General features: G+C 35.4%; 3 protein-coding genes across 5 annotated transcripts; 1 reads left to right on the top strand and 2 right to left on the bottom strand.

The window, feature by feature from the left end:
- Positions 1-1,825: 1,825 nt before the first annotated feature.
- On the bottom strand, positions 1,826-16,306 carry LOC128228240 (CCR4-NOT transcription complex subunit 7-like). 2 transcript variants are annotated; one of them, XM_052939417.1, is made up of 7 exons: positions 16,182-16,306; positions 14,568-14,743; positions 10,449-10,642; positions 7,862-8,023; positions 7,063-7,240; positions 6,417-6,494; positions 1,826-5,512 (listed from the first exon to the last, which is right to left on the bottom strand). In XM_052939417.1, exons 2-7 carry the CDS (start codon positions 14,679-14,681, stop codon positions 5,318-5,320), a joined length of 921 nt encoding a protein of 306 aa, XP_052795377.1. In that variant the 5' UTR covers positions 14,682-14,743; positions 16,182-16,306; the 3' UTR covers positions 1,826-5,317. The 2 variants fall into 2 exon arrangements, with proteins under 2 accessions (XP_052795377.1, XP_052795376.1); XM_052939416.1 differs by having other exon boundaries at positions 16,113-16,267.
- Positions 16,307-16,859: 553 nt separating this feature from the next.
- On the bottom strand, positions 16,860-18,013 carry LOC128228633 (uncharacterized). The gene is made up of 4 exons (XM_052940053.1): positions 17,870-18,013; positions 17,687-17,747; positions 17,229-17,573; positions 16,860-17,113 (listed from the first exon to the last, which is right to left on the bottom strand). Exons 1-4 carry the CDS (start codon positions 18,011-18,013, stop codon positions 16,860-16,862), a joined length of 804 nt encoding a protein of 267 aa, XP_052796013.1.
- A 2,777-nt stretch (positions 18,014-20,790) lies between these two features.
- LOC128226852 (uncharacterized) lies at positions 20,791-25,905 on the top strand. 2 transcript variants are annotated; one of them, XM_052936932.1, is made up of 9 exons: positions 20,791-21,164; positions 21,397-21,432; positions 22,137-22,493; positions 22,716-22,821; positions 22,980-23,102; positions 23,451-23,777; positions 24,058-24,165; positions 24,429-24,737; positions 24,926-25,905. In XM_052936932.1, the coding sequence occupies exons 1-9, from the start codon at positions 21,093-21,095 to the stop codon at positions 25,501-25,503; spliced, it is 2,016 nt and encodes a 671-aa protein (XP_052792892.1). In that variant the 5' UTR covers positions 20,791-21,092; the 3' UTR covers positions 25,504-25,905. The 2 variants fall into 2 exon arrangements, with proteins under 2 accessions (XP_052792892.1, XP_052792891.1); XM_052936931.1 differs by having other exon boundaries at positions 20,792-21,164; positions 23,451-23,780.
- Positions 25,906-27,038: the final 1,133 nt, after the last annotated feature.

Below are 27,038 nucleotides of genomic sequence, written 5' to 3'. Positions count from 1 at the left end.
AATGTTTAAGAATTATTATTTTGACGTGTTACCTAGTAACCTTAGTAAAATACTTTGAAATTTTAGGATCACAAACCATTCTTTGCCAACTGAACAAGAGCGGTCACAGACAGCTATATCCCCCGCCCCATGGGGGCATTTTTGTAACGAAAGCCAATCAATGGTAAGGGTAGTTTCTCAGGAACATAAGAAATGCGTAAAATTAAGAAAGGGCAATAACTCTTCCTATAAGAATCCCTTCATGAAAGCCCGTAGACAATTTTAAATGTAAAATAAACAAAGGGCAATAACTCTCAAAAAAGGTCAAATCGCAAAAGCCTGACAATATGAGCTGCGTCATTGCGAAGAAACCAATTTTAAATGTAAAGTAAACAAAAGGGCAATAACTCTTTCAAAAAAGGTCAAATCGCAAAAGCCTGACAATATGCGCTGCGTCATTGCGAAGAAACCAATTTTAAATTTAAAATAAACAAAGGGCAATAACTCTTTCAAAAAAGGCCAAATTGCAAAAGCCTGACAATATGCGCTGCGTCACTATATAGTCATCAATCTGTGAAAGTTTGGTAGAAATTGCATGAAAAACGTAAGAGGAGTTGCAAAGAAACCAATTTTAAATGTAAAAAAAGGACAATAACTCTTTCAAAATTGGTCGAATCGCGAAAGCCCGACAATATGCGCTGCTTCCCTTTATGATCATCATTCTATTAAAGTTTGGTAGAAAACGCATGAAAAGCGTAAGGAGTTGCGAAGAAACCAATTTTAAATGTAAAATAAGCAAAGGACAATAACTCTTTCAAAAATGGTCGAATCGGGAAAGCCCGACAATATGCGCTGCTTCACTTTATGATCATCAATCTGTGAAAGTTTGATAGAAATCGCATGAAATGTGAGGAGTTGCGAAGAAACCAATTTTAAATGTAAAATAAGCAAAGGTCAATAACTCTTTCAAAAATGTTCAAATCGGGAAAGCACGACAATATGCGCTGCTTCACTTTATGAGCATCAATCTGTGAAAGTTTGGTAGAAATCGCATGAAAAACGTAAGAGGAGTTGCGAAGAAACCATTTTTAAATGTAAAATAAGCAAAGGGCAATAACTCTTTCAAAAATGGTCGAATCGGGAAAGCCCGACAATATGCGCTGCTTCATTTCATGATCATCAATCTGTGAAAGTTTGGTAGAAATCGCATCAGAAATGTAAGAGGAGATGCAAAGAAATGAATGTGGAACGGATGGACGCACGCACAGAATCGCGCCTACCATTACTATATCCCATCGCCTTTTCAAGGCGGGGGATAAAAAAAGCCGACATTTGAGCATTGAGAGATACCAAAGAATATGTCAGTTTTGTTCTAATAATGTTATTGGTGATGAATTTCACTACGTACTTGAATGTAACCATTTTCCAACCGTACGTAAAAAAACTAATCGTCCCGTATTTCCTTCGACACCCAAACTCTTTAAAATTAGATGAATTTATAAATTTTAACAATAGATCTAAATTAATTAAGTTGGCATTGTTCTGTAAAACTATCTTACTGACATTCAGATGACTCATTCTCCATACTCCGATTAACTACATAACAAGAACGGTTGATAACTACATTACCATTCCGATGTGTGTTATTACTTCATATTTTCACAGATGTTGTTCAGAAAAGTGATTGTGTCTGATATGTTAGGTAACTGTTTTATTTGATGTTAATTAATATATATTTCATTGTTTTGTGTTATCACATGCATATTATATGCCATGATGAATATAAAACTTGAAACTTGTTTACTGTATTGGGAGGGAGGGGGTTAAGAAATGACATACAACAGTGTACTGAATTGCTAATTCCATTTATTTACAATCTTACATAAAATATACATATAAGCTACAAATTGACTACGTTGAAGAATGAAAAGATTATAACAAATCATTTCAAACAAGAAATATTTGTCCTCTTCTCAGTAAGTTTAATAAAAGTCATCTGTTACACAACTTGCTAAAAGTGGTGATAATGAAAGTTGGTCATACTTGATGTTGCTCTAGTTCAGAATGTATACGTGCAGCTGAGCAACCAAGATTTTTCTAACAGAGATTTGCCAACCTTTAGACACACCAAAACGTAAGTTAAATATCCTCTCAAAATGGAGAGTACATGATTTAAAACTTAGTAACTTAACTGGAGGAATACACTATCTTGGAGTTATATTTGCAAAACAAGCTGGTAATTCATTTTTGACACCAATTAAACAATTTCCCCCCAATACAAGGTGCAAATCCATGCTTTAATCAAATAAAAAAACTATACCAATGAAAACTGCATTTTAATTAAAAAGATACAATATGATATCAAGAAAAAGCTTAAAATAGTTGGATGAGTCTAGTTTTGTCTTAAGCTTGAAAAGTCATGCCTATATACATTCAAAGCACATTTTGAGCACTAAAATATGTTCAAGCATCAAAAATTAAGAAATCCAACCAAACATATTCTCATATTTGTCTCATGTCATAATAACTTTGTTATCACAATATCTATGTTTATAAAAAAAGCTTGCTAAAAGATACAAAAATATGCACAAGTATAAGGGCAAAATATGAAAGAAATAAAAAGTACATATTGCACATCTGATGATATTTTTGTCTGTTTTCCTATTTTTTTGTAAAAAAATCAATATAACCACGCCTTTAGGGGAACATTCTATGCCATTGTGCAGATACCTTCTGGATATCATGTAATTGTGAAAAACTGCAAGATATTCAATACCAATACACAAATCACTTTAAAATCAGCAAATGTTGGAAATAAGAACAAATACAGCTCTTTATTGTACCTTAACCCTAAACTGATAGAGGACTGTCATCCTTAGAGTTTAACTTCTATACATTTACCTTAAAAGAAATCGCAAATTCATAGCAAATTGGATGTGACCTATGCTTATACGAACTTATAATGGTCAATTAACAAAGGTTTAATACAGGTTTATAATCATAACAAACTAAACTTTAAATCAGATTCCAAGTGCTTACTACACCAAGTTATTAAGTCATAAGAAACAATTTTTATTTTTGTAATACAAATATAAGTTCGCATTTTTACATGGCGATATTAGTAAAATATAAAAGACAACTGAGGTTATTGCACATGCTAAAATCAGTTCCCCACAAAGGAGCAGACAAAATTTTATTTTGCTAATTCAATGCTATCACAATAGTTTACAAGCAAAGATTTATCACCAAAACCAATGTGCTAAACAGTAAAAGAGAACGATAAAAACGTTTAAGAATTTGGCAACAAGAAAAAGGGCTTAAAACAATATATCTCAACACTGTGATAAAATCATGTAAGCATTTTGAAGACAATCGAAAATTACCTTATTTCAAGTTTCTACCATTTATCAATACATGTATATTTATTTACAAGATAAAAATAAAACTAACACAAGAAAAAAAAATATTGTGATGTGTAAAAACTACCAGATATTCATTTCAAGGAAATATGGAAAACCTATAACAGCATGTGTTGTAAGTAGATGTCACAGAGTTTCAGAAAATTTAACACAGTTCACAATGCAATCTTTGAAATAATTGAAATAAAAAACACACATTCAAAACAGTTATCTGATATGCTTAATGTCACCCCTTTATTTGCAAAATGCTTCAATAAAAAATAGAACAAGATACATGAGCAATGAATAACTGGGGCAAAAGTCTTCAAAATGCAATAAAGGTTATGAAAAAAGAAGATTAAAATCCATTCTTGAAACTAGACTCATCACATCATACAGGGGCTCTAACAGCTTATAATTGTCAATCCTGGTAAAAGCTGGTTCTGTTAGAGTATGATGATTTGATGCCCAAAGCAGTGTAAAGGGCTTAGACCCCTTTTGAATTATCAAATCTTTTTTTCAGATCTATTTTTCAATGTACTTCCTACTGTTTTTGAAACAAATGTCCGAGCAAAAACAATCTTTACACTTGTCAAACACTGTCAATCCTGAACTGTAGAACCCCTGATTATAGAAAACACAAAATACAAGCTATTCACCATAGTCAACAAAATGCTTACAAACAACACTGATAATGGTGAAACAGCATCTAAAAATTGAACAGTGAGACTTACAACAGCATTCATTATAAAACCCATGTGTCTTACAGAATACACAAAATAGTTCCCCAAGAAATGAAAACCATGATGTAAATGTATTAAAATTTACTTGAATAAACTATCCCATTAATACCACTCGAGGCAGAAAATCTATTACTTCAAACAGGGCTTTACACTTCCAATTATCATACTTAAACTACATATAATACCAGGTATATATAAGTAACCACAAATGACTTATCAATTGTTTTGAGTTTGTTTTCTCTCAAAAAAAGGCATGTTTCTATTTCATTAACTGACAAATAACTATCACCTGCATTACGAATAACTCCTTAATGCAGAAACTCCCTTAACCTCATATAATGATGTTATGTCTAGTTGTTTCTAAATTAATGCCATTGCATCAGATTAATAATTCACTTTGTTGGCACAAAGCCTTAAGTCTCTTTGAGGCAAACATTAATAATAAACATAATTACAGTCATTTCCCTGTTAAAAATAGCACTTAATCTGCAACAACATTTCTAATCAAACTAGTTCAATCAACAATCATGTACAATAGTACACATTTACATGTAAGCATTACATTCAAAGTCACAAAGTCAATTTAAAAATCTGCTTCAACAGAATCGATGTATTTTATCACAGACGATTTTGCAGCCCCCATGAAGCTGCTTTGATGCCTCTGTAGCTTCAGATCTTGTCCTCAGAGCATTTCAAGCCATTTTTCCACGAAGCTACCACCATATTCACTACAGATTTGCAGGTTCTTAACTTGCTCTGAATCTTTCTTTCAAAACTATTGGAATCGTACCAAGTTCTCAATACCCATATCTGTATTAGTATGTTCTACACAGGCATTCCAATTTTCAAATAGATAATCACTTAAATTGCAGATACCTTTAGGTCCAAAATTTTATTCTCAAAACTTCTTCAACTTAAATCTTTACACCCAAATAAGGTTTGCAAATCAATAGCGAATATGGAGCCTTGGAATTTTCAATCATATGCCCTGTTAAATCATATATACTTCTGCACAGTTTTGCATCTATTTTCTTCCTGATTTCTCCATCTGAGATCTTCAAAGGATGACTTCTCTGATTTTCAATGGAATTTGGCATGATATTAAAAAGAATGACGCCACAAATATACCTGACTCCCATGAAATATTAAAAATGACACCTGAACAGATAATTCTCTTCACAAAACTATGAACATTTCTCACGATGATGGAACAGGTGTAGAGGAATTGTCATTAGAATTGGACACAGAGTTTCCCGATGTAAACGTGGGTGTAGATGAATTGGTTACATATGCGGTTGAATCATAACCTGTGCCATTTTGCACATATGAAGTACCTAGTCCATATAAATGTCCACTGTATTTACCATCATCTATGTTGTCTTCAAAGAACATCTGAAAGGGAAATTAGATAATTTAATATATTTTAATATTTGAAGGAATGACAGTTTTCAACATTCTTACATTTAGATGTACTCACACCTCTGATTTAGGTCTCAGTATTGGGTTTCCTCAATGTTCAACATTTCAAAGAAGATTCTACATGAACTTGGTCTTTGAGATTCACACTTCAGATTGAAATGTAAACCCTTGGGAGTATTTATGAACTGATATCAGAGTTGCTGAATGCCATGCATTTTAAATATTGCCCAATCGGATGGGGGAAGGTGGCCAACTCTGGAGAGTCAGATAAAAATCAAATTTTGTTATCTTAACCCCACCTGTGAACAGGGAAGTTTTGTCAAAATTCCATAGATCAGCGATTGTCCAGGCATCCAAATTCCTTTGAAACAGTTAAGTCTTACCAGGATTTTCAAAATCCTGCCAGTCAAAAATTTCCTACTGTATGAAGTCCCGTATAGGCCTGCCATCCCCATCAGAGAAACTTCATGTGCATGAACAGAAAGCTATTGTTCTATGTTAATGAAATATTAAGGAACAGTGCTGATCACAGTCTAAGGGAGATAAACAAAAAAACGTTTAAGAGACTTTTTATAGGAAACAGATTTGTTTGAGAAAGTATATCAGCAAAGAGATTTTAAAAAATCTTAAGCTTTAAAATTAAAGCTCACAGAAGCTTTTAAATTAAAGCTAACAGTACATCTGCGGATGTAACATCTTAATCTAAGGACAAACATCTGAGTTTATAGGACTCAATTGACCAATACACTGAATGGGATCACAAAGGTATAGCTAAGGATAAGTCACTGTTAATATATATATTATACTGCATCATAATATCATCCCTGTTTGACTTAATTCGCGGAAGATGTGAATTAATTTTATGTTTGAGACAAACCTCTCTCATTTTAAAGAATGCCGCTCCTGTCAATAAACTGTCACTGCCAGCCTGGTGCTGCGGTCCTATTCTTTCAATCTGAAAGTATCATTGCATATCAAAAGAAGAGAATTCAATTCCTGCGAATGTTATGCTGGTGGCGAAATGAAAGCAGACTGTTACTTGATTGTGAATATTTCATTTGTTTTTGCAACAAGAAGGTGGAGCTGAAGAGTTCAATAACTAGTGTGCAGATAAATTAAACGCTATTCATTTATACCACACGCTAGTCATTGAACATTGTCCTTGACAACATGGTACATGAATTGCCATAGAGCCTAACCGCCCATGCATGGAACAAATTAAACCAATGTATGTCAAACTGCACAGAAGGCAAAGTAAACATGTGTTTATTGATCTTGAAACATTTTTTTGTTCAGAAAACTTGGCTATGAAACAAATGCCGAGATATAATGTTTTCAGAGTAATTTCTATCGTGTCAAAACAATACTTTAAAATACAATTTCCATTGTCAAATACACTTATTGGTCAAACAATATTAACATTTGTAAGTATTGTCAGCCTGCAAGAAACATCAAAATATAAAGCACTTTGGTTCATTCATTCTAAACCCATAAATTACGATTTATCACAAACATTTGCCGACCTCTAGCTGTTCAGCGACCTCTTGGAGGCCACCTTTAAGGTTCTTGCAGCTCTTCATGAGGTACTTGACATCATAGATGTTGTGGAAATACAGCTTGATCATGGAGAAGAACTCCTCCTCTTCCTCTGGCAACTGGGAGTCTGTCAGCACTTTCAGTAGGTAACCAAAGTCATAGCCACTGCAGACAGGTTAAATGATATATATTAATAAGTCTGACCCAGAATAAGCTTGTGATCCGATTCTTATTAACCTTAATGGTAAATCTTGATGCCTGGTGACCCATGTTATTTTGGTATCATTAAAAAGGTGTTTGCTTACTCATACATCAAATATTTCAGTTTGTATACTTGCACTGATGGTAAAATACGGAACGGGTACAAAAAGTTCTGTGAGTAATTTCAAAATACAGCAATATCCTAGCTTATTAATGAGTAAATTAGGTTATGCAATAATCTAAACCAGGCCTTGACATAACTTATTGTACAATGGATTTAGGCAACCAAATTGCTGATCTGGGCAAGTGAAACCTCAATGTCGTTGTCCAATGGGGCAAGTGCACATTTGAAAATGGTATTATTGCAAAGATCAAAGTGAATCAGATATGTGGAAAATTTACAATGATCATAAAGCGATATACTCAGCCATTCAGAACTGCAAGCCATGTGCTAAACGTCTGTTTATTCAAATAAAGTATATAAATTCATGTCAATAGTACACCCGAAGTGACAATTCTCAAAGTGATAATCAAACACAAATATGTAAATTATTATTACATGTAGTAAAATACCATTAATCTTACCTATGGAATGATAGCCAATAGACCTGATCAGACAGCACTATTCCCGAGGTCATGAGCATCTCTGCAAATGTGAAAATGTCAATTCCTTCTTCTTCATGCTTCTTGAACTGAATTCCTGATTTCTGGAGAAGGTCGATTGATTCCTGGGCATACATATCCTCACTGAAATACATCAAACAATTGATTGTTTCCTTGGCATAGATATACTCACTGAAACACATAAATATGCACTCCCAACACTATAAAACAATATTTCAAATTTATTTTTCAGTCCCGATTTTATTCAATCTTTGTTTAATTAAATTTTTAATCAATGATCCAAAATCGCTATTTAAAATGAATCCATTTTTCCAAGTAAAAAGTATGGTTCCAATTTAGTATTTCACACCTATTTATCAATCCTTATTTCAAACTTGATCATCACAGTTTTTGCACCATACTGCCAGAGCACTCCGGTAATGGCTTGAGGTGATAATGAAGCACAAAAAGCACTTTTTAAAGAAAGACATTAAAATTTGCTTATGTTACAAACATGATGTCAGATGCTGAGCGATTTATTTGGGTGATGTATTGTGTATGTAATGGTATAAGTGCAGGCAGACATCACATCATTCCTTAAAAAATAAACCGATTGATACTAGTACTACTATGTGTATTTTAAGTGCTTTTTAAACATGCTTTGTATAAACTGTGCAATGTTGCGAATGCATACATGTGCTTTAATTTTGTTTTAAATGTAAACTGTTATTTTAATAAAAAGTATATTAACAAATTATTTGTCATTTATTAAAAATAATTCAACAAACATGTGTACTGACCGATCACTGATCACTCGAACCAAATGTAACATGCCAGTAATGTGTAACCAAAATTGCAATCTTCATGAGTTAATATTTTATGTCACCAATAATTTGCAAATGTGTCATTTTCTAAAAATTGTTAATCTGAAAAAAAATTATTTTCTATAAGGGTTCTGACGAATTCAGATTAACGGTGTTTAAATGTACCACAATTAATATAATCTTTTTAATTTAATGAAAGGATCTATAAATATCGAAAACAAGAGATGTTTGTCAAACATTATGCCCCGAAATTTTAACGATGAATATCAGCTATGACCATGACCTTTGACCTCAAAATCCATAGGAGTCATCAACTGGTCACCCAAACCCTAATTGTCAAGTTTGAGGGTCATGGGTGCAGGCATTGTCAAGTTATTACAGACAAGCTTTTTATGTTCAATGTCACTATGACCTTTGACCCCATGACCCCTAAAATCAAAAGGGGTCATGTACAGGTCTAACCTACCCCCAAGTTGATGAGGGCCATGTGAGCAGGCGTTGTCGAGTTATCACTCGAAGAACATTTTAGAATTCAAGGTCACTGTGACCTTGACCTTTAACCCAATGACTCCTTAAATCAATAGGGGTCATTTACTGGCCAGGCCCAGCCGCCATGATAAGTTTGATAATCATAGGTTCAGGCAGTGTTGAGATATTACTGGGAGAAGCTTTGTTAACTTTTGTCAACATGACCTTGAACTTTGGCCCTATGACCCCCAAAATCAAAAGGGGTCATCTACTAGTCAGGGCCAACCTTCATGTCAAGTCTGATGACCATAGGTCAATTAATTGCTAAGTTTGCCTTCAAGGTCACTGTGACCTTGACCTTTGACACAATGACCCATCAATGGGGATCATCTACTGGTCAGGCCCAACCTCCAAGACAAGTTTGAGGGCCATGGGGGCAGGCGTTGTCGAGTTATCACTAAGACAACCTTTTATCATTCAAGGTCACTGGGACCTTGACCTCTGACCCCTATAATCATTAGGGGTCATCTACTAGTCAGGCCCAGCCTCCATGTCAAGTTATCACTAGGACAACCTATTATCATTCAAGGTCACTGTGACCTTGACCTTTGGCCTGATGACTTCTAAATCAATAAGGGCCATCTACTGGTCATGCCCAACCTTCATGTCAAGTTTGGTGACCATACGTCCAGGAATTGTTAAGTTATCACTCGGACAAGCTTTGGTCTACCGATTGACTGACCGACCGACATGTGCAAAGCAATATACCCCTCTTCTTGGAAGGGGGGCATACCAATGGTTCTTATAAAGGATAATGTGTTGAATTTGAAAGAAAATTGCAGCAAACACGGTATTTCTACCTTATGAGACATGAGTTGATCACTGTAAATCTTTTAGGACCCATCGGTCAATTAATATTTGTGTTTTATTTGTGTTTTCAGCTATTAATTACAGTTACAATCTTGTAATCAGTAATTAACATTTTCCATAAATGCATTATTCATTAAGTAGTTAAATCAAAAGTTTATGTTGGTTAAACATTTATTTATTGATTTTAAATTTTCGCTTTCACCCCTCGCATTATAACCACATACTAGAAAACCTCATTTCTTCAAAAACATTTATCCTGTGTATACATGTATATATTTTACTTTTATCTGATTATATGTTTCATACATTCAATATTTAGTAACTAGTATAAGGTTAATCACCCAAAATTTATATTTGATGTACATGTGTAAAATAAGAGAGTCACTTGAAATAATCTGAAAACCCACTTAAGATCAAAGTTGAAGTTAAACTGCCACGTGGAGATTGGTTTGGGAGTGTTGCCATGCTCATCCATAAAGGTGAAGCCAATCTGGATTATCTTGAGGAGGTCCACATTACATCTCAACAGTTGGTACTGATAGTCTGCCGTGCTGCGGAACTCTCCAATAGGCCGTGCAACCACCCCCGGAAACTCTGTGTCCTGTCATTAGAAAGTAACATGTAAGTACTATGGTATTCACATTAGACAGTACCTCAACTCACTCTTCTGGTCCTGAACTAACAGATAACTTTGTTTAGTTTCTTTTAAAGTTTGAACAGATGTGTATAAAGCAAGTTGCTATTATAACCAGAGACACAGATTAGGGATAATCGGTGTAAATAAGCTGTTAAATATGCCAATTACATTATTAAATCAAAACATCAGTTTGTATCGGAAGTGACGTACAAGTACAACTTATTTTAGGGATGCACCGTTACTACTATTAATTTATGACAGTTTGGAGCGTTGTGTTTCTAATTATGCAAAGGATAGTTTGCGCTATCCGGAGTTTTTAATCGATTAAGTTCTGCTTTTAGGATCAAGCCAATCCTTTTTGTAAAATACATGCATGTTCGCACTTAAATGTGCCACTATTATCTAACAATCTCCATAACACTTCAATCACTGACCTGTGGGTGTAATTTTACAAAATTACGCAACAAAGTACCATACACTTAAGTCAAAAAGTTAACTGTAGCTCTGAGAAAAATAAAAGTACCATATAAAAAACACATCAAATCATTTGCCTGCCACTTGTCATGACTAGTATGCACGGTATTTTTAACCATTCCAAGGTTATTCTGTCCATTTAAAAAAAAAACAAAAAAAAACATACAACAAATTGGGAAAATTTGGGTCTTAAATTTAACCAATTTGGGAAGATTTTTCAGGCCATCTTTTTGTCAATTTTTGGATAAGGTATGTACAAATTTTTTAATTTTTGGAGTCATGTAGTATTTGGCGATATGGGAAATAAAAATCATCATTTTGGGAAACATTTCTCTGAAATTAGTGAAATCTTCTTGAAAACAGACTTGGATGGTGATTATAAATTGCCTTGAGTTTTTTGGAGTTTGGGCCTTAAAATATCAATTTTGTTGATGGAAGTGTATTGAAGTTGTACATTTTCTGAAACTTCATTATATTCTGAGAAGAATGCAAGATGTTTGGAGACAAATGGTTGAAAAATAAGTTCGATACGAGCTTTTCCAAAACACCATTGTCCATACGAGGGTCTTAACATGTCAACCTTTAATTAGGGTTGGGCTTTTTTCTTGGAATTTTTAGCTGATATTTAGGCTTTTGTGATAGATGATCATGTTTCAATTGAATTTTTTCTTGAAAAAAAATAATTGACTGATCTTTTTAAGGAGGGGTGTGTGGCCATAGGGTTGGTCATGTCAACGCAACTGCCGCCTATGGTGGCTATGCCACTCGTGAACAAGAGATGTTTGTCAAACATTATGCCCCCCCTGAGCGCCATGTTGTCAGGATTATATGGACAATTGAATAAAATATGCATGGACCGAAATGACACCTGATTTGTCACTGACATTGGATGCCGTTGAGGCAGTTTTAAGATTATGACCATTCAAAGTTTGAGGATAGAGTGTGTTATGACCATGACCTTTGACTATATGACCTCAAAATCCATAGGAGTCATCAGCTGGTCACCAAAAATCAAAAGGCAAGTTCGAGGGCCATGGGTGCAGGCATTGACAAGAAATCACACAGACAAGCTTTTTTCGTTCAAGGTCACTGTAACCTTGACCTTTGACCCGATGACTCATAAGGGGTCATCTACAGGTGACACAACATCAAGTCTAGTTTGAGGGCCATGGGTGCAGGCATTGTAAATTTATCATTTGAAACATTTTCGCATTCAAGGTCACTGTGAATTTGACCTTTGACCCAATGACTCCAAAAATCAATAAGTGTCATCTCCTGGTCAGGCCCAACTTCCATGTCAAGTTTGATGATCATAGGTTCAGGCATTGTTGAGATATCACTGGGAAAAGAATGGTTAACTTTTTTGTGTTAAAGGTTACTGTGACCTTGACCTTGGCCCAATGACCCCCAAAGTCATGAGGGGTCATCTACTGGTCAGGCCCTACCTTCATGTCAAGTTTGATGACAATAGGTCCAGGAATTGTCAAGTTTGCTTTCAAGGTCACTGTGACCTTGACCCCCTTAAATCAATAGGGGTCATCTATTGGTCAGGCCCAACCTCCAAGTCAAGTCTGATGGCCATGGGTGCAGGCATTGTTGAGTTATCACTCGGACAACCTTTTATCGTTCAAAGTCACTGTGACCTTGACCTTTGGCCCGATGACCCCCCAAAACAATAGGGGTCAGCTACTGGTCAGGCCCAACCTCCAAGTCAAGTTTGAGGGCCATGGTTGCAGGCATTGTCGAGTTATCACTCGAACAACCTTTTACCATTCAAGGTCACTGTGATCTTGACCTTTGGCCCAATGACCCCCAAAATCAATAGGGGTCATCTACTGGTCAGGCCCAACCTCCAAGTCAAGTTTGAGGGCCATGGGTGCAGGCATTGTTTAGTTATCACTCAAACAACCTTTAACCATTCAAGGTCACTGTGACCTTGACCATTGACCAGATGAGTCCAAAAAACAAAAGTGGTCAGCTACTGGTTACGACCAACCGCCAAGTCAGGTTTGAGGGCCATGGGTGCAGGCATTGTCGAGTTATCACATGGACAACTTTTTATCATTCAAGGTCATTGTGACCTAGACCATTGGCCCGATGACCCCCAAATACAATACGGGTCATCTACTGGTCAAGCCCAACCTCCAATTCAATTAAGAGGGCCATGGGTGCAGGCATTGTTGAGTTATCACTCGAACAACTTTTTACCATTCAAGGTCACTGTGACCTTGACCTTCGACCCGATGAGCCCCAAAAACAATAGGCGTCAGCTACTGGTCAGGCCCAACCTCCAATTCAATTATGAGGGCCATGGGTGCAGGCATTGTCGAGTTATCACTTGGACAACTTTTTACCATTCAAGGTCACTGTGACCTTGACCTTCGACCCGATGAGCCCCAAAAACAATAGGCGTCAGCTACTGGTCAGGCCCAACCTCGAAGTCAAGTTTGAGGGCCGTGGGTGCAGGCATTGATGAGTTATCACTTAGACAACCTTTTACCATTCAAGGTCACTGTGACCTTGAGCTTTGGCCTGATGACCCCCAAAAACAATAGGGGTCATCTACTGGTCAGGCCCAACCTTCATGTCAAGTTTGATGACCATACGTCCAGGAGTTGTTGAGTTATCACTCGGACAAGCTTTGGTCTACCGACGGACCGACCGACATGCCTGTGCAAAGCAATATACCCCTCTTCTTCGAAGGGGGCATAATTATAAATTCAGGTGCTCACTCAGTGAAATATATTACAATCTTTCACTGAAACAAACAATTATCCTTTGTGTATGCATAAGAAATGATAAAAGGTTCACCTAAGGAAAATTCCTGTAAAAATATTTTGAAATTGAGCAAATGGTTTCTGAAGAGTATGTTTTCAAAGTTTTCAATATAGACATAGTGAAAAGAAAAATTAATGCACGGTCACCATTGGATCATTTCTATGATTTTTATAAAAATAGGTCCAGAGGATTCTGAGGAGAAGTTTTCCCTTCGGTAAGAATCCTGCATGTTTTCCATAAAGACATATATTGTAAAGTAGCCCAGCCACAGGCGGCCATGTTTTTTTATGAATCAACAGATGGTGAAGAAATTTTGAATTAATGCAGGATTACCTATACAGGAGGAACATTTTGGTGAAATTATTTTAAAATAGGGCCAGCATAATCTCAGGAGGAGTTTTTTTCTTTGTTTAAAGGAAAACGTTGATGACGGAAAATCACCCTTTCACAATAACTCATGCTCCACATTGTGCTCAGGTGCGCAAAAACATTGCACCATATACAGTATAGGGCATTATTAACCCATCATCCCACAATCTACAAGTATGGTAAAACATATGTGTTGACGCATTCAGAAATCTGAAAATAATATGAATATGAAATGTTACAAAAACAGCACTTGAAATAACACAATTACCATAGCCACATATTTGTAGTGCTGTATGATTTGTCTAACTTTCCTGAACTCTTCATCAAGGTTGGTGACCCAGACATCCTTAATTCCACACTCGACCTGTGCTACAGAAGGCATCCTGCTAACATCACAGTCACTCCTCTTTCTTGCTCTTGTTTAAGTTTACTCGGTTGTTACTTCTGAAAGTAAAGAGAAAAGTTGATATTTCATTATTCCAAGGATAGGTATTTGTCACTCAAAAACATGATCAAGATGCTGAAGATGGCCTGCATTCTGACTCTTGAGACAGGATCAAGAAGCTGATGAAAAAGCAACAAACTGCACACTTTGGCACAATCAGAAGAGATGCATTATAATGATACATTTACAGATAGAATACAGAAAGAAACAATGTGTGCCTAAACCCGCTGAGCAGCTCAAAAAATAAATTGAATGTGTTAATAAGGGCTTTAAGAGGGTCTTAAACCCAAGAGTCAATGACTCTTGAGATCTGATTAACAAGAATCAAAATCAGAATGACCTTCAAGAGTCATTGTTCATTTTTCTTGGTCTTTCTTCATAAATAATAGTTCTCATCTGTCATAAAATGGTATTGCAAGGTGCATGAGTATCTATACTTTGTTCAATAGTTTCCATAACTTAAAAAAAAAAAAAAATGTTTGTTTTGTTTAATCTGTTGTAACTTATGCACCAGTGAATTGTAACCACGCCTGGGGAATAGCAGAGTGTTTTACTTCACAAGATGGTCCATAATTCACCTCGTAACCTAATCACTGATTGTTTCTTTTGGAATTTTAGGATGTAACAGTACTTCTCAATGGCCCTGTATAGCTGATATTTACCTTCATACAATAGCTGAATGTTGCGATCTATGTGCAGTGCTAAACCTGGTAGCCAAAATAGCTACAGACTTTGATGTTTCTGTATCCCAAGCCAGATTTCTATAGCCCACCAGTTAACATAAAAACACATGTTGAGTACCACATATGGTTTAAACATGGAATGATATTACAAATGTCTGGGAGTAGGATTTAAATTCACCCCAGCAATTGAACAATATCTTGATTTATTTTGTATGAATATGTATGGTAGTGGTGTGGTTGCCAGGGGGTGGGGAGACTGCGCACATTGCGTAAGACTGAGTGTTTGTTTTGTCAATGTTTCATCACAATACATCTATGCGGAGTGCGCCAAACCTAGCAGTTTGTAGAATCTTTGAAAAACAGGCTTAAAATGTTACTTCTTTGGTTCTAACCATTGCTCAATCAGGCAATCATTGCCAGATGGATCAATATTGCCCGATTGGTAAATTTGGTCAAGTTTCACCAATGACACCAGCCTGTAGAGGAGTTAAAACTTGAGTCTTGGTATGCATTCTACATCAATTCTGTCTTCTCCTATTCATCTGAAATTACAATCACTAAGTTTAAATTGAAGTGCGTTCTAAACTATATTTGACTCTTCTAGTCTGTAACATTTGGAAACAGATATTTAATGATAATTTCTTAAAAAAAAATGGAAAATAACACCAAATGGAATTGCACTGACTTTGATTTGATAACGCTGATAATCAAAATGAATTGCTGTTATCATAAAGTAGTGTAATGGTGGACGTACAACACTTAAGTACATTCAAACGTGATATCGCTAAGCACCAAAAGACAGCATTCTTTGTGCAGATTCGGCAAACTGTGCAATTGCTGTCTTGACAGGATATGACGTCAGAAAACGCGCGATAAAATACTTCACCCTACTGTAAAACCTAAGACTAAGATATCTAGTCAAAACGGAAATAATCGACTTGTGTAAACATAAGGCAACGGCTACTTCCCCCTCCAGTATCTTGCAACATAAATCAAATCACAATTCACTTATTATTTGAAACGCGACGTCAGTATTTAAAATCTAAATATATTAAGACAATACTTTCGGTTTGTTGTTCCAGGCGAATGCGGGTCAAAAAGGCCCACTTCCAGAAAGGCCCTGTACCAGAAAGGCCCAGCACCAGAAAGGCCCGGAACAGAAAGGCCCAGTTTGATGTTTTACCTTAGATAAATGTCGTTATCTTAGATATATAGAAGTAAATGTTTATTAAAAATGGCATAATGTCTTAAATAATCTTTTAAATCATTTCAGGAGTTCGGAATTGCACCATTTTCAGTGGGTACAGTAAAAATCAAACGGCGTGACATTAACATTTTTTATTGACAGGCATAATAATACATTTTTCTCAATGTTAATGTTAATGTGTTTAACAATATATCAGGATTGCTGACTGAGAGATGTGGCAGCAAATCACATACGCAGCCGATATACATCTCCAATCCTTCCAAGATATTCCGAAGTCCTCATGTCTCCATTCAAGTAGTCGTCTGCGAGCGTCCTGATGGTATTGTCTTGACGCAGACAACGGACGTTGCCTCTTCGCTCCAAGTTCTCCGACTCTACAGACATCTGCACGAGTTCGGCCTCTCGGCGAAGAACTGGCACGAGCCTGTAGAATCCTAGCCCACTCCCTCCAGCTTTCTGATTAAGACGGTTGTGCCACCCTGGAAATATAGAACATATACGTTGATTAAAATCACTATTAAATGAAATTTTGCTTTTGATTTAATACAATGTATTATTTAAATATTGTTTATTTTTTATTTTTGTCTTACATACCTTCGACATCGTTGTTGGTGCGAATGGTCTGTCTGAAGACAGACCAAACCTCCACCGCAAAGATGGGATTCATCATCCATTGCCTCTCGATGTAGGAAGTGAGCGCACGGGTGGCTTCAGTTGTCGCTGTCTCTGCCAGTTTATCAAAGGCACGGCGGATATGACTGGCAGGCAGGAACTGCAGGGCCAGCAGCATTCTTACGAAGTTGAATACGCCGACTCTACGACGATAGGTCTTAGCTAGGCCCACGCTCTGTACATGTCGCCAAACCGCTTGGGACAAATGAAAGGCGCACCCTTTCATCTCCTTTCCAGGAAATACCTCCCTGACCGCCAGCCAGACAACTGAAAACATTTGCACAATTGTAATATGTATTTAACAGAACATACATTTTTTCAGGCTTGTTCAATGTACAGCGTTTCATATTCATATGGAAGTTTATTTTTATACAACAAACCTTTCTCGAAGTCACAAACAAATCCCTCGGCGCAATGCTGGCCTAACTCTTCCACTAGCATCTGCAACGAAATATCTTTCTTTTTTTGATTTCTTGTGAGATTTCTAAATTATTCACCATTTATCCCTACATATAAAAATCTATGTATTTTATTTTGGTACTTTCGCTAAATATTGAACTAACCGTCCGTTCTAGCGTCGGCATGTCGGCATCTTCATCTTCAACTGTAGTGGATGGCTGCAGACACGGACGGCACACAAACGTCAACCCCGCCTCATTCTTTATTGCCTCCCGATACGTAGCAAGGGAAATTCCTGAATAAAACATTTTCGTGAATTGAAAACACGAGATTAAAATACATTATCAAAATTTCTATTTTCTAAAACATGTTGTTTCGTGTATTACTTACCACATATCTCCAAAATGACCATATACCATACAGTCAAATATTAACACTGACCTTTACTGAAATGTGTGAAATGCCTGTCAATGGACCCTATGTCCATACATGTCATAGGGACTTAAAATTAACACCCAATAAACAATACCAAATACAGGACTTCGTAATATTTCTCTACATTATACATACGTCTTTTCATGATATATCTACATTGAAGTGAATAGCGATTTTTTACATGGTTCAAAAATACATTGGGTAACGCAATATACCTGTTCAGTTATACATATATTGGCAATTTATAAACGACGTATACCGTTAAAGCTTTGTAAAGCCTTTTACTGCAATATTCTTACCTCCAATATATAAGTACTTAGCTTACTTAAAAAATAAAAATGAACGCAATATACCTTTTCAGCTATACATATATTGGCAATTTATAAACGACGTATACCGTTAAAGCCTTTATATTAAGCTTTTTCTGCAATATTCATACTTCCAATATACAATAACTCAGCTTACTTAACAAAAAAAAATCCTCATTAATTGTCCATCAGGTTTTACAATATGTATTATCTCAAAATCTTACCTGTTCCGCAAATGCGGTGTTGCCAGCGATGGCAGGAATCACATTCCACAGCATGCTGACGCGGCCTTACTTCCTTAGAACACAATATGCACGGAAAACTCATTACCAAAGACATATGTTGGACTAATAAAAACATCTGGAACATAGTTCTTTAATTTATACATTTGAACTTGATTTACTCTATTTTGAGTATATTATTAAAGATGTCACACATACATAGAATGAACATATCTTTTTCACCCTTCTTCTGCCTAACACTACTAGCCGTGAAATATTAAAGACACATCGCGAATGATAATGTGAAACAAGAATTATCACCTCATTAAAGACAGATATCAAAGTATACAACACCCTTAAACACAATACAGGTGTTTCCTTTGATTTAAAAGTAGGCCTTTCTGGTACTGGGCCTTTTTGACCCGACTCCTTCCAGGCCGACCAAATCGAATTGTTCTTCTCAGGGTTCGCATTTATGTGTCTGAATCGGCTGTTGATTTGATCATGTTCAATTTTTGATAACTAATCGGAATGCTAGCCATGATTATTTTACATGCACGTCTAACCCTTTGCATAATTCTGCGAGTCGTTACGGCTAATCATGTCGGCTTTCGGGATAATATTTCCAGAGACATAAAAATTCATAGTCATAATTTTGTAACTGATGTAGTATTCTTTATAGACGTTGGAATGCTGTGTAGACTGGTACCCTCTTTCTCTTTTTTCCATTTTTTGTAGAAAAAGTAACGTATGGTACCAGTCTAAAGCTGTGTGCATGCACTTATGTGAAATACTGACCAGTGGCTTTTGGTCACTCTGAACTGTCACGTGTCATCCCGGTAGGTCATTTGGTGAAACTTTTTCAAGGCAAATAATACAGCGTATGTAGAGTTATTTTGTGATCTGACTATAATTTCACTGTGCATTGGTCAGTGATTTCGAGGCGAAACTAATGGACTTGTCATTTTGTAACAGTACACAGCCAAGACCATTTTGGCTTGCGTCAACCAGTAGTGTTACATCTACAATCGTGTCTAAAAAGGCTAGCACTTTACCTGGCTTTTGTGTGATAACAGTCTTAATATTTTGCCAGATATTTCATGTTCCGCATCCCAGCGGAATAAAGGGTTTATCATTAGTAGATTTCTCAATGGACTTGTCATCTTTTCAATATTTGGTGCAAATAGTTGCAGATTGTTTATGATACCAAGCTGATGTGTTTGTCGGTGGTTGCATTTCATTGATTGCTTTGGTACGTCTTGTTTTGGTCAATTTAAAGTCCATGTTGCGCCAGTAGATGCTCAAAGAATTGAATTTCAGTCTTTCCATATTCCCTTTTTTCACCATTTAATTTGACTTTTCTCGACATCTTTGGATTAACTTGTCGGGGTTTGCGTCATGATCGGCTCTGTCTTCACCAAATCATCCACTGTCATCACCCCTTTAATGTTAATTTCTATTGTTGTTGTGAGTAGTTTAGATAATACAAAAAAAAATCAATCGATATTTTACCATGTAACCGGGGGTATAGTTTTAAAGAAAGCCACTATCCTGCAAATAAATAACAACGTGTCATATATCTTGCAGAATCCAATTATACATGATCACATACAATACAATAATACTTATTAAACAATGAATAATAGTAATAAAAATACACGAGTAGTAATATAAAAAAAACTATACCACCAGCTTAACATTCTGTTGCAAGAATAAATATATAATGCGTTGTTGACAATATTATATTCGTCCGTCTTATACGGTGATCATAACAGGAGTGAAATGCCGGGGAAAATATCACGGGTAAATTGATGTTTATTAAAAAGCGCCCTCAGTAAGGTTGGTTCAGTTCATTCGGAACTCCTCGGCCATTTTTTTCAAAAACAACCTCGGATGTATGCCGGTATATCTGTTGAAGTAGTCCGTATTTTTTTTAATAAAAGCATTAATTAAATGTAGTGTTTAAGAGTTGTATTCATTGCTCTCAGTTTAAATTGATTGCCAGTGAAGTGTATTATTGCAAACATAATTACGATTCCCAAGAGTTAAGTCATAAATTTTAACTACTAAATAAGATTACTACGCGATCTATTTGCAGCGGACTTAAACGTACCACTTTTTAAGTATGTAAACCGTCCATATACATCCGAGGTTGTTTTTGAAAAAATGGCCGAGGAGCTCCGAATGGGTTCAGTTAACAAAACAGAGGATACATCAACTACAGGGTGTTTTGATTTATTTTTAAGAACGCTCCTGACTAAAACGCTTTACATACCTATTTATAGTGTGTTTATTTATAGTGACCACAAAAATAAGTTCGCGTATGTGATAGGGAAATTACCGTATTTTTTTATAACAGTTTTGAAACAAAACAGCATCATAAATAACAATTAAGCGTACACATTGTTAGCAAGGAAAGAAGCATGGGAGGTTCACTTTCGAAAAGGATCAAAATTGGGAAAAGGAGGAAAACGAAAATTTTAAATGATATTCAGGTAGTTATTACTATTGCTTTTCCTATATTAGTTTAATGATATGACTTCAACATCCATAGAAAAACACTATAAATTTAAGAACGCTTATGTATACACTAGCAACAGTTTTATTCGTAGTGAAACATCCATATCTTTTAAACACGTAGAAAGAACACATCAAGGATTTGTATCATCGCAGGACGTATATTTGAATAAGAACGAAATGTGAAGTTTATTACATGTATATTTACAGGCAGACATAGAGGCAGTGTATGAATCTATAGATGGGGTGAGTTTGTTGCATGCGAATCCTCGATTCACTATTTCTAAACTTGTATTTCATACAATATCAAAAGAAACTAACTGTCACGAGATCCTTTTAAACTCTAAAGTGTTAAAGTTAACCTTAATATAATATAACTTTATCATATTAATAATTATGTTAACATTTAAATCAAAATCGTAGGTTTAAGTATTTGATCAATGTTATTGACCTCAATAAATCTATAAATAGCAACACAGGGTAAACTGTTTTAAACCTTTAATAGCTTCCTCAATTGAAACGGTGATTCATTGGAAGGGGAAACAATGAATTTGATGAAAGTGTCAGTTATTTGCGGGTATAAAATTAAGTATTTATGTAAAATAAAATGCTATCAACTCTTAAAAACTAATGATAAAAACTTTCGCGCCTGAACTTTTAAAATGATTTAATTCAAAAGTAATTTAATTTTATGTAAGATTTTTCTTTTTCAAATTTCATCACAATTTAAGTTACTGGTTAGTATTGGCATTCTGTATCATTTCTGCCAGTTTCAGAAGCAAGTTTACTACTCAACAACGCAAATACGGCTACGTTTTTAAATTTTACATTTTGCATATCGTTTGCGTTTGCAAAAGGTCTGTCATGTTGGAACATGCATTTCATGCATATTATAGCTTACTGATATATGCATGTCTCATCTATGTTTATTTTTTAAATTTAAACAAAAGGACTACCATACACTCGGCAGCAGTATTTATTCCCGTCCCTCAATCACTTCGAATGACTCAGCATTCAGCGAGAGGTCTTCCAGAACAAGTTTACCATCTTGTTCACACAAACGGAATACTGACTATAACCTTTATAAAACATACCCAAGACGTTGTTTGAATCATGCCGATGCTTGCATCGACGACAGTGGCAAATCATGTTATGGTGACTGCCAACGGAAACATTTTCGTCCCCATCGACACAGTATCGATCAAGCACAAGGAAGTGGCGACGATTATTACACTTACGACGAATGTCCAGTAACTCTGAATCGATCTGCCCTTACAGACATCAGCGGAACATCATTTCAGAAAGAGGTAAAAATTAAATTATGTATCCGTGGTAACGTTTTATTTGTATTAGACACATGTCATGATTAACTTCTTTCATAAAATCAATCGTTTTATTATAAGAAATAAGAACTATCAAAATGTTTAGTTAGTTAAAACCTAAATTATATAATTCCTGACTATAAAAGGTAGTTTACACAAACATGTAATATGTGGTAACTCGGTGAATTATTATATTTGTATTTCCAGTGTGTTGATGTCAACAGTCAAGTTCCATTCATGGTCGAGAGTTTTCAACCAGTACTTGAACAAATCATCACAGTTACGGAACTGCTGCCATTCATCGAATTTATCCGTAAGTATAAGCATATTTCCACTTTGTGTGTTTGTATTTGAGTCGCTTTCTCTATTAATTAGTCGGCTTATTACGTTTATTAAATCATTAATCTTCATAACAACAAAGAAACAACTACAACAACAACAACGACACTGACACGGGCATATATTTTGTAGAAAACAGCGACTTTCCTCCAAATGAAACGCAGAGTGAATCGTTCATTCGACTGATCACAATCATCCAAGAGAGTGAAGAAAAAGGAAAATGGCAAACATTTATTTCTGCATTAGAGCGCGCCGGTAAGTTCTAATCAACCATTGGCTACATTTGTCACAAATTGATCCACTTTTATCATACTCTTAAATCCAACCAAGTCTTCAATACTATAATAAAAAGGATACGTAACGAAAAATTGTGTGTACTATATATAACGAAGATAAAATTCTGTTAAGGTCTGAAAACCGTAAATTTCTATCCCTTTCAAACATTTGTTTTTCAATGATGCAAAAATGTTATCAATATCAATCATCTATTGACATTACTTTGGTGTGAGTTGCCCTACCTTAATATGGACATCAAAATGCGCCACTTTGCAAGTGTCCTCCTGGTTCTTCGCGAATGATCGCATTTTACTTTAAAAATTTCAGAGTATTCCTACATCGCAAGGCTTTTAAAGGGACACGACGTTGAAGACCATTACGAGAATAGACGATTGATACAAATATTCAAGCCAAACATCATGACAAGGATAGACACAAATGATGTTCTCGATCACCTTTTAGTACGCAACGTTTTGAACGATCGCGACCGGGAAGAAATTCAAAGTGAAAAAGACAGACGAGGTGAAATCGCCTCAGCTTTTATGCTTTTGGAAAAGATTCCAAGACGTAATGAGAACTGGTTTAAACTGTTTTTGGACGTATTGAAAGTTTGCCACATGGATGATGTTGTAGAGAGTCTAACAGTACCTAAATTTTGTAAGTATATGTATACTTTAAGGCAGAATGGCCTTTAATTGAATGATTATCTACGTTTTCAAATAACGAGTATTTGAATAGACAGTTGCGTATGATTTCATTATGGAATTCTATTTCTACACATTAAAAACAGTAAATATATACAGTAAACATCAACGGGTTTGATTCTGACCCAGATTATATCACTATACTTGATGTCATTGTGTTTAGGCCGATATCAGTCTTTCTTCAATACAAAGATATATGCCGTTATGATTGTATGTTGTTTGGTTTTAAGGTTCTCCAGAGAAAAAAAGACAGAATTTCACACTGAAACAGCCAGCACACAAAAGGAGAAGAAATAAGTTTAATTCATCTGCTAACACATACCTAACGCCCATCTCTGGTGAGTTGTTATAAGTAAATTTCTTAAAATTGTGTATACATTACATATAACATTTAAACGTCTTTTATACGTATATTTTCATGCAAACCTGCTGCTGATGATCGCGATGTTATTATTATTATTATTATTATTATTATTATTATTATTATTATTATTATTATTAATTACTATTATTATTATTATTATTATTATTGTTATTGTTATTATTTACTATTATTATTATTATTATTATTATTATTATTATTATTATTATTATTATTTAGATGATCCTCCACCTTTGCCGTATAGAGAAAATAACTATGCATTACGGGATCTCAAAGAGGAAGACGAACCAACTTTACCGGATATAATCTATAAGGATCCAGCTGAGAGAAGAACGACGCCCATTCTAACGATGGGCAGAAATAACACGAATAGTTCTAAAAACGCTAGTTCTTCAGAGAAAGAACAACTCGACGAATTGGAACAACAAAAAGCTGATTTGGAACGTAAACTTTACGAAAAACGAAAAAAAATGGAACTAAATGCTGCAATTGCTTCCTTGCAGAAACAGCTAATGGAACTTGAAATTGGTAAGTAGCATATACTATAAGTAAGTAAACAAGTCAACATTAAAAGCAAGTGTAGCGTTTTGTCTCTTGTTTTGGTGTTTGTTTTGTATTCCTTAGTACCTGAGTGCCTTTGAAGCAGGACCTTGGTTGGATTTTTGAAGCACTGGACTTTTGTTCACATCTTTGATAAATGCGTATACTTTTTTCAGATTCTGGAAACCCAACACACAATGAAGACGAAGGGCCCGAAAAGGATGGTTCAGATTTTCGAGTATCAAAAGAAAGTAAAAGTAATTGTTTCAAAGACCTGCACGGTGATTCAAAGGTTAAAGTAGAACTTGAGACAATTGTCGAAGAAGAAAAACAGATTTATGACTTTGAAAATGAAGATGAACATGGTCATATCTTACCAGAGTTTGAAGATAACTATGATGTGGCAGAATATGCCTACACAGGTGGTAAAAACCGTTTGATTGAAAACATATCACAACTGTTAAAATCCCTCAAGAAAAGTATTGACGAAAGCATGAACGTGAAAATAGAAGACGTAAAGGCGCATATTGCAAAAGAAATTAAGACCGTTCATGAACAAGTTTTAGGTTTGAATGATAAGTATGGACAGTCTGAAACACTCATTGATACTTACCTTCCTGTGCAACTATACTCTGTGACACCAACAGCGCATCTATTAGGTGGGTCAAAGAAAGGTACAAGAAGGCTTTACTCAATAGATTCTGCCATTTACAGTGACAATGGCATATACGATCCCATAGATAAGTATGTATGAGGTGAATCACGTTGTTATTCGCGAAAGTAATGAATGTAAAATGATAAAAGTCGATCACGAAACAACATATTCGTATTTCGATAGTTATGTTAAACACAAATGGCTGTTTAATGGATGTATATTATTTTACTTCTCATTTAAATGTACAGAAAGCGATATTAAGCTGAAATTCGATTTTAATGTTAACTGTTATCATGCAGCAGATAAGTTTGACTGCAAACGGATGAAGATCGTTTGAGATAATTCAAAATCTAAGCAAAACGGTTGAAATGGCAATGATTTCATTCATTATTGGCGGTATTTTTTTTGTTTTATTTAAAATGAATAAAAGTTCGTTTATTTGCTTAAACACATAGCAAATGTGTTCACTGTATATTATCAACACAATAAAATGGAAACGTACATTCTTGTTTTCTGTCATATAATGAGACGTTAGAGTCTTTATAAGCTATTCTGTCCTTTTAAAAAGATACGGTATATGATATATATATGAGTCTATGTAAAGCCACAAGGTATAGCTGACACTCTATGATATCGATATTAAGACAACAAACAAGTATAACAAAAACATAACAATATCGTTGTCAATAAATGTTGGGATAGTGATATAGGAACGTTCAATGAAAACCTGGGAACTGTCAGTAATACAATAATTATTTGGGAGGTAAAATCAGTTGATGTGTCCTCAAACTTGACTCAACATTTATCAGTACGAAAAACTAATAAAACGAATAAAACTACAGGGACAATCCAAATGGACTATTGTTTTCAGTTAAATGCATACTAATAACTACCAAACAAACCCTAAACGAGGGGCAAACAACGTCACAAGACACTATCACATAACTCAATATCCGAATGAACGCTTTGGCATAACCTTTGATATCGTAGTTGGGTTATGCTAGTTAAATTGAGCAAGCGTAAACATGACATATAAAGCAACTAATCCTAATGTACGTGAATTTAGCGGCCTAGTGGCCTAACGGCGTGAAGTTAGCGGCCTAGCGGCGTGAAGTTAGCGGCCTTGCTGCCTGGCGGACTAGCGGCGTGCAGTTGGCGTCCTAGCGGCCTATTTTTTTCTCTATTTCAAAGCAATTGCTTATGCGTTTTTTGGAAAACAATGATATATCAAAGTTTTCTCATTCATGCATTCACATAGCGGCCTCAAATTGTTTTCTATTCAGATCATTTTTCTAAACGTTTCTTCTAAAACAATGATAAATTAACTGTTTTAATGCACAGATTATCATTTTTTAGGCAGCTTGGTCGAGTTTTGGGGGAAATGCAGAAATTCGCTAAATGTTGTTGAGGTGTGAATAGAATCCATAACTTTATCACTGTTTTAGAGGCAAAGGACACCATATCGGGTGAGAGCGAAGCTCGAACCCAAAAATGGTTTCCTGCACCGCGTATATCCCATATCGGGTCACCTACTAACTCCGTAACGTATATATCACGTCGACAACCTGTTTACATGTTTAAATGTTTCATTTATTCATCGGAATATTTATCGGAATCGGGAAATAGACGCCATT

This window comes from Mya arenaria, chromosome 3, assembly GCF_026914265.1.
Source record: "Mya arenaria isolate MELC-2E11 chromosome 3, ASM2691426v1".
Classification (NCBI taxonomy): domain Eukaryota; kingdom Metazoa; phylum Mollusca; class Bivalvia; order Myida; family Myidae; genus Mya; species Mya arenaria.
Note: the sequence above shows the minus strand (reverse complement) of the source record. Positions and strands in the feature narration are given on the sequence as shown.

Coding starts and splice junctions, on each gene's coding strand:
- LOC128228633 (XM_052940053.1), bottom strand. CDS start 18,013: ATGTTTTATTCAGGAATTTCCCTTGCTACGTATCGGGAGGCAATAAAG. Junction 17,574..17,686: donor TGTTTGTGACTTCGAGAAAG/GTTTGTTGTATA, acceptor AAATGTTTTCAG/TTGTCTGGCTGGCGGTCAGG. Junction 17,114..17,228: donor CACCAACAACGATGTCGAAG/GTATGTAAGACA, acceptor CTATATTTCCAG/GGTGGCACAACCGTCTTAAT.
- LOC128226852 (XM_052936931.1), top strand. CDS start 21,093: ATGGGAGGTTCACTTTCGAAAAGGATCAAAATTGGGAAAAGGAGGAAA. Junction 23,781..24,057: donor TCTAACAGTACCTAAATTTT/GTAAGTATATGT, acceptor TTTGGTTTTAAG/GTTCTCCAGAGAAAAAAAGA. Junction 24,738..24,925: donor GCTAATGGAACTTGAAATTG/GTAAGTAGCATA, acceptor TACTTTTTTCAG/ATTCTGGAAACCCAACACAC.
- LOC128228240 (XM_052939417.1), bottom strand. CDS start 14,681: ATGCCTTCTGTAGCACAGGTCGAGTGTGGAATTAAGGATGTCTGGGTC. Junction 8,024..10,448: donor AACTTCAACTTTGATCTTAA/GTGGGTTTTCAG, acceptor GATGTATTTCAG/TGAGGATATGTATGCCCAGG. Junction 5,513..6,416: donor CATTCTTTAAAATGAGAGAG/GTTTGTCTCAAA, acceptor TTTCCCTTTCAG/ATGTTCTTTGAAGACAACAT.